Source organism: Triticum dicoccoides, chromosome 3B (assembly GCF_002162155.2).
Source record: "Triticum dicoccoides isolate Atlit2015 ecotype Zavitan chromosome 3B, WEW_v2.0, whole genome shotgun sequence".
NCBI lineage: Eukaryota > Viridiplantae > Streptophyta > Magnoliopsida > Poales > Poaceae > Triticum > Triticum dicoccoides.
In genome coordinates this window covers 755742034-755750241 of record NC_041385.1, presented here as the reverse complement: position 1 = coordinate 755750241, position 8208 = coordinate 755742034, and the positions used below count along the sequence as shown (strand labels likewise).

At 48.8% G+C, this 8208-nt stretch overlaps 1 protein-coding gene across 1 annotated transcript; it reads left to right on the top strand.

The window, feature by feature from the left end:
• The first annotated feature begins 6588 nt into the window (after positions 1-6588).
• On the top strand, positions 6589-7900 carry LOC119278296. Its single transcript, XM_037559654.1, has one exon. The coding sequence runs from the start codon at positions 6807-6809 to the stop codon at positions 7494-7496; it is 690 nt and encodes a 229-aa protein (XP_037415551.1). The 5' UTR covers positions 6589-6806; the 3' UTR covers positions 7497-7900.
• Positions 7901-8208: the final 308 nt, after the last annotated feature.

Sequence of the window (8208 nt, the reverse complement as noted above, 5' to 3'; positions counted from 1 at the left end):
TGAATTTTTTATGCCCGTTTCAAAATGCGGTCAAAACGGCGGGCTTCACTGTTCCTAGATAGTGGTTGAGTCTAGGAAAACTTTTGGTGTTTCTCTAATTAAAGAGATCATTTTGTACCTAAAACTGTTTTTTGGGAAAATAAAGAGCAAACTATGAGGCAACTGCAGTTGAAATTTGACCCGCTTCCAGCTGAATGGGCGGGAATTTGTCTTTTTCACGAGTGGTTGATCAAAACTTTTGACACCCAACCATTTGGTCAATTATACATTAAATATGGCCTAAAATTTTATAAAATTTATTTGGTCCAAATTTGCAACAAATATTTGCTAGGTTCTTCACAAAAAACTCATTTTGAACACTCGAAAAATGGACGAGAGTTGGACGAAAAACTTTTAAGAGGGAACCATTTGGTCCATTTGTACATAAAACATGGTTGAATATTTTTGAAAATTGTTGCGGTCCAATTTTATAACTAATATTTGATAGGTTCTTCACATAGGTGAAAACAAAGAAGAGAAACAAAAAGAAAAAAACACATATACATAAGTTTAATTTTCATTGGTGGAGATGTTTGTGCCATGGATTGATGACATGGCACACATCCATCCATCCATCCATCCATACACCCACCCACCCGCAGCCCAAACCCTAACTCCACTCCTCCTGTCCCCTCTCCCCTCTCCCCCGATTCAGATCCAGTCCTCGCCGCCGCCACCTACCTCAAGCCGATCCCGCCGCCCGCGCCCGCACGCCACCACCCACTCCGCTCCTCCTCGCCTCCAGAGGACGCCCGCTCTTCCTCCACCCGTCGACCCACCCCGTCCCGGAGGCCTCACTCGCCGCCTTCCGCCGCAGGGCCACTGCGTTCATCCCGCCCTCGGCGCCGCACCTCCACCACCATCTCCGTTGGCTCCTCGCCGACGCCTCCACCCCTTCCCCGTCCAGCGGCAATCCGGCGGCGCCCTACCTCCTCCGCGGGCCGCTCGGGAACGAGCACTAGAAGGACCTGGTGGTCGCCGTCCGGGATGGCGTGCTCATCCCGCGGCCCGAGACGGAGGCCGTCGTGGACATGGTCGCCACCACCGACTGCGAGCGGGCGTCCTGGTCCTATCCCTCATCGTCCTCGACATTTGGTACTTCGACTTCGAGTTTCGCCCGGTTCCTCTGCATCCTGCTTGGTGATTTGGTGGTTGGGTTTATTCTTGTGCTGATTCCTTTCGCAGATTTAGATCAACGAGGCATGGAAGATCAGGCCGGCCGTGGACCACACCGTCCTCCCCAAGGGCAAGGCTCAAGCCAAGTGAGTGCTCTCTCCCTCTCCATGCCCTGCCACAAGTTTCTGAATGTGCTTGCGTGGTGATAATGTGGAGCCTGCGTCCATTTCTCTCTGGAGATGGGGTTTTCCTTGTGTGTTTAGACCGTGTGGTGTTAGCTTTACTTCATCTGTTAATGGTTTACATTGGGGGCTTTTGCAAGGTACCAGGTGGCTGTGTGTATGGACAGCTTAACTTCATCTGTTTATGAAATTTCTTAGAGGCTAGATAGCAATGTCAGTCTCCGTCAGCTTGCTTGCTACCAAACAGCTTAACTTCGTCTGTTTATGAAATTTCTTAGAGGCTAGATAGCAATGTCAGTCTCTGTCAGCTTGCTTGCTACCAATTGGTGTGTTCTGCATTGCACTTTATTGAGTTTACGATGATATGTGATTTTTTCAGATGTTTCTACAAGTTTCTGAACGTGTTTGCGTGGTGATGATGGAGAGTTGGTGTCCATTTCTCTGTGGAAATGGAATTTTCTCTGTGTGTTTAGACCGTGTGGTGTTAGTCTGATGGCTTAGATCAGAGGCTGTTGCAAGGTGCCAAAGTGGTCCTATGAACAACTTAACTTTGTATGTTTATGAAATTTCTTAAGATGCCTAACAACACTGTCAGCTTGTCAGCTTGCTTGGTAACTATTGCTGTGTGCTCCATTGTGCACTACTGATTTTACAATGACCAACGGCACTCATATTTAATGCCATGGTGTCAGGGGTGTCCACGAGCATGGTGCGCCGCGGGGAACTCCCCTTCCGTCGCCGGAGCTCCTCCTCTCTGTTCCGCGTCGTTCCTTGCCGTGTGATTGAATTGAATCTGATCCCCTTTTTCTGTCGTGTGTGCTTGCAGGGACGTTGTGGCTCATGGGGGTCGCGGGATCCATCGCCTACAACTGGTCCAGGTCCGGCATGAAGACCAGCGTCAAGCTCATCCACGACAGGTTTGTTTCCTCCGTCTAGTGGGAGCTGTTGTCAATTGTGCATTTCGTCTCTGTTGATTGTGTCCAGTCCCGAGTTGGACAATATACGTGGCCATGGTCGGAGCTGACTGATACTTGTTTTATTGCTCCCATCCCTAGCTAATTTTGTCTGCAAGTTGAAATCGGTTTAGCTCCATCAGCAATGCCTGTGGAGTTGTGGTTGTGGTTGGTACGGACTAACTAATGGAGTAGTGGGTAGCTGTGGTGTGCCCTGCACTGTTGATATTCGATGTAATTTTAGAACTACTGTAACTTACTACTAGTAGGTTGTAGTCAGACATGCAAGAGGGTGTGTAGTAGTTTGAATCGAATGTTATTGCTACATTAGGTAGCTCTATCTTATGGGGAATGGCATGACTTCTTCACCTTTTTGCGACATGTTATTACAAACCTTGTTGGAGTGTGTCCTGTCAAGATTTTTCTGTCAGGTTACTAGCAGTGTAGTCCATTGCACTCTCAACGTCTTCTCCCCAGCTGAAATGCATTTACACCCCATGCATTAGTTTTATTTCCCCGGCAAATGTATTATGTGTTCGCAACTTGAAAACAGCATGACAAATTGCAAGTATATGACATGATGCACACAACCACAAATCTCCTCTGTGTAATGGAAACTGTCAGACTAAATAGATCATGTTCAGTGTTTCTTGTGTGTGTTTTCTACACACACACACATGGTCCTTCCTTTTAAATCTCCTCTGCTGCTTACTGACATAGTACTACACACGTACAGTAGTTGAGTAGTTTCAGACCTACAAGACACACAAACAGAATGAATTGATGTGTTTATGCCATGGAATTTACTTTACTTAAAGATGTTACTGTTGTGTCATAGAAAATTTGATTTATATTTTTGCTGCTAGTGTCCATTTAGCAGTTCTTTTATCATGTTTCTACCAAGATGCTTCAGCCATTTGTTTGTTTTCCTGCAGCGAAGTGCGGCTGGATCGCGGCTGGACGATCGAGGCTGCTATTCTGCCTTGATGTGCACATAAAGAGTTCCTGGACCTGACATGAAGCAAGGATACCTGTGGCTGCAAGCCAACAATATCTGAAGACAGGTGCTGCTTGTCTATGTTCTCAGCATAGCTATAGGCTGCCATGTCTTTTTCACTTTCCTTTTCGCTTTGTGTAATGCTAACTTGACGGTCAGCCTATAGTTATGCGAAGAACATCGGCAAGCAGCACCTGTCTTCAGACATACAATGCCATGTCTTGTTCCATTAATCACCTAGTGCTCCTGTTAGTGACATTCATCTAGTATTTTATTTTGCAAAGCATGCAATGGTTTGGAGTACTTGATCATGGCCTGATGGAACCTACATGTCGTTACTACAACAGCTAGAAGCAATCCATTTTATTAAAAGCATTCTGGTTAGCATTTGGTCATGGCATCACCTTGCTGTTGTTTGTTTTAAATCTGGTTACAAATTTACTATTTTCCATAACCATTATCTTACATTTTTGGCATTGAGCATTGGTGGATCTCAACAGCTATATGATGAATACGCATCATGATATATACTTGATGAATCTGCCTGCTACATCTCAACTTGTGTATCTGTTTTGGTATCTCTTGCACTGTGTATCTGTTTTCTTGTATGAGTGGGTATCTCATTTTAACTAGTTGGAGAACAAAAAGCATGGTACTAGCTAGCTCAATTTGTGTTATCATTCTAAATAAATGTCATTTTCTTGAATGGTCTGTTCATAATATATTTTCATGTCAAGTTTCGCCAGCGCGAGGCAAGCGACCGAGGTGGCTGCTGCTGTGACTGAAGATTAGAAGAAGCTTGGAGATGTGCACAATAGTTTTGGTGCCTCTGTATTTGTTTCTGATTGTATGTACACTTGATGGATCATGCAGATGTGCTGTTCTGAGTTTCATAGAGTGATTTTTGGATTTGATCATTTAATTGTGAGAATTATTGATTGTTTGCTGTTGAAATGTGTAAAATTGAAATATGTGAATGAAAAAGGCTGAATGTTCGTCTATTGGATCGAATAATATTTGGGCTCTAAAAAGGCTATGGCCCAAACAATAGTGGACTGGAATATTGTGCATTTATGAAAAAAAAGGGCTGAATGAAACGGAATGCAAAATGGCCTAAGCCCAGAAAATAAAAAGGCCGAATTGTAGGGCTTGGCCCATGAACCTGACCAAAAATTGACAGAAAAAAACACAAATAGGCCGAATTGTTGGGCTAGGCCCATGTAGAAAATTGAATTGGACCGGGCTGAATCTTGTGCCACATCAGCTTGACACGCTGGATGCCTACGTGGCCTAGGGAGGTTGCTAGTGACCAAAACGCCACAGTGGACATATTTTGATCATAAACGTCTTCGACCATTCCAGAAGAAAGGTCGCTATAGTCAGTTAACGACCCTCAGCTTTTGACCTTCTGTTTTTGGTCAAAAAAAGGTCGCAAATGAAAAACAATGACCTTTCAGTGACCAATAGTCAAGGTCACAAGTTGACATATTTCTTGTAGTGGCCCGCATTGTGAAGAAGCGGCAGTGGAGGAACACGCGCTCCTGCGCCCAAGAGCAGAATCGGGCCGTCTGCGTCAGGGCTGGACTGCCACCAAAGGAGGATAATGATGACAGCGACGGTGAGGACAGCTCCAACGACGTGCATATACGACTTGATCCCTACCGCGTCTTCGACCGGTACTTCCGCGAGAAGGACGACAATGGCACAGGGAAGGGCGAGGACAGTCGGGGACGATCTTCTCCACCATAGTCAAACATGCCAAATTTTTGGTAGTCCGATGACATGTCATAATGGACGATGTGTAATGCATCTTTTACGTAGTTGCATGAGTTTATATGAATTTGAGGTATGCTAATTGAGCGTTTGGTTGTGAGGTGAAAAAATTTAATGCTTGATAGGTCAGTGTCCGCAGGTGCGAATGTTTGAGGGGTCAAGTCTTAACCGTAGATGCTCTAAGAAACACTAGACCACCTAACCCACTTGGCACAAGGTCCCGAGGACCACCTCTCCCCCGCGCGAATGGAGACGAAGGTGCCCCCGGTGTCCAGGTCATCTCTCTCTTTTCTCTAGATCAGTTTCTAGTGATGCCGAGCCTAGGGTTTATGGTCCATAGGTTAGGAGATCTCTTTTTTATCCAAGAAAAATATTTTAGGAGATCCTTTTTTTCGTTAAAGAAAAAAGGTTCTTTTTTTTGCGGGTAAAGAAAAAAGGTTAGGAGATCTTTTAATAAGTAGAGTAATACTTTATCCGTGAATGGAAGTAAGTGAGTGTGAGCAAGTTGTGGTTCCGGCTGCACGTTGTTCTCGGTGCTAGCTTGCCTTTCCATGTTGTGGTCCGGCCCCTGAGAAGGACGTGTTGAGCATGTATGTTTGTGTTGAGATATACCGCATGCTCGTGGCGGCCACTTTTGTGGCCGGAGTTGCACGTCAAACCGCCACCCCCCGGGCTAAGGAAACACGGCCGGGACGACACGCGGCTGCCGTGGTGAACATCGCTGCGGTCCGGCCCATCTCTAATCCGAGGCACGTACCCACGCACACTTTTTCCGGTGCCTAGCCCTCGCATTATTGCGTTGAAAAGTTGGGGCACAGGATCACCAGAGAGGAAAAATGGCCACGATCATTGGCCGTATCGTGCATGGTAGCCCTTTATGGTCCTGATTAATCCTTATGGATGTGCATCAATGGATAGGAGTAGATGTTGTGGCCATCCGGACACGTACGTAGGGGATGGGGAGGAGATCTCACACGAACAACCATGGGGGCATGTGATGCCCTGCGCTCTGTTTTGCGCATCTTCACACGCGCTCAGTGTGACACTGTAGCGATAGCATGCAGTTGTTTCTTCTGTTGGGGTTGGTCTCTGCTTTAAGGATTAATTCTTACCGAAAGTAATTAACGAAACATTCATCCAAAGATAGATACGTAGCCAGCACACTTGACTGGTGGGACCCACAGTAAACGGTGCATGTGTATGTAGTAAGTAATCTACCAGCAGTCTGAACTTGTCTGAACCAAGGAGCTCGGTCAGAAGGATAGCGAAGAGAAGAAGGCATTTGTGCTTGTGCGATCGATCCCCTGCTTGGGCATTGCTTTGCCCCCCACCGCCCGGCAACGGCACGGCCCGCCCTTCCCCACCTATCTTCCCAAGTTGGGCAGCGCGAGTGGATCGGTGGAGCACGCGAGCGCAAAAGGAGGAAAGAAAAGCGAGCGAGGAAGAAGAAGAAGCAGCCGAGCCAAGCCAAGGCGCCACCTAACCAAAATCTTATTATTATCCGAACGTCCAACTCCCCGGACCCGGACCTGTTTTCTCCCCTGCCTTCCTGGCTAAGCGAAGCCGCCATTCCTTCCTCCTCCCTTTCACCTCCCGTGCCTATATATACCGGCACCACCACCACCGCCCAATTCCACATTGCAATCCATCGCCGCCGACGACGACGACCACACACACGAGCGACCAGAGAGTCAGGGACACAGCGACACAGACAGGCTTGAGTGGAGGGGAAGGTGGTACGACGACATGGACGTGCACTCGGCGCCGGTGGCGGCGAGGAGGATGTGGGGCTACCTTCGCGCCGTCTTCTTCATGATGCGCAAGGGCAAGCGCAAGCTGCTCCTCGGCGCGCACCTCCTCATGAAGCGCCGCAACAAGGCCGTCGCGCGCTCCGTCGCCAACCTCCTCTCCCACCACCACCACCACCACGGCGGTCACCACGGCCGCGCGCTCCGCCGCCGCGAGTACGAGTTCTCCTGCGGCGACAGCCCCGACCCGGGCTCCTTCTCCATGCGCCGCCTCGCCTTCCCCTGCCTGGGCGCCGCGGACGCCGACGCCGACGAGCCCGGCCGCCTCCGCGCCGACCCCGCCACGCCCCCGCGGCACATGATCGAGTACTATGCCAACGCGGCCGCCGCGTCCCCGGCGCCGTCGTCGCCCGGGGCGCTGATGATGATGCACGAGGAGTCCGAGCTCGCGCTCGGGGAGGAATGCACGCCGGCGGGGATGTCGCCGCTGGTGCCCGGCGCGGCGGACGGCGGGTTCTCGGTTCGTGTCTCCAACTTCTCGTCCGACGAGGTCGACGGCGACCAGCTGGGCCTGGGCGAGGCAGTGGACGACGAGGCGGAGGAGTTCATCGCCCGCTTCTACGCCCAGCTGCGCCGCCAGAACCACATCGGCCTGCTCCCGTACCACCTCCAGGAAGCCGCCGCGTGATCGGCGAGCCGACGAAGTTACCTAGCCACGACGGCATTGTCCGGCGGGGCCTGCCGGAGATGGATTCCATGATTGCTTGGACGGGTGACCGTGCGCACGCAACGTACGGCGCATGCATGCTTGCTTGTCCATGGCTGGCATGCGTGTGTCGGGGGACAGGAATACGTCGTGTGCACGAATGTGTAGCAGTTACATCATCATGTATATACATGCACGTACGTACGATTGCGCATGCGTGACAGCGTGGGCATGTACCCTCTTCTTTTTCTGCATGTATGTATGTCAGTGTAAAGATGTGATGGATCGAGTCCCGGATGGTTTTTAGTAGCTGGGGCCAAGTGTACTTTGCATTGTAAATTCCTTGTATTTGTATGTGGTAATTTAACTTGAACATTTTATATGTGCATGCCATCTATATATCTCACTCGTTTTTCACCTAAGAAATAAATATATCTCACTCGTTTGAAGTACTATTCCCATCATATTCATATCCAAGTCCATGGTGAATGTATTCTATTTGTGTGAATTATTTTTGGGAATACATCAAAGATGCACAGACGGCCCTACGGCACATGTACCTGGAAAACCAGCCCCCAATTTTAGTTTATTTGAGTGGAACCAGCCCCCGAATTGGTAGCGAGAATATGGTTTTCACTTTCAGTAAAAATTATCGAAATTTCAGTAACGTTGGTTTCGGTCAGAATATTTCATC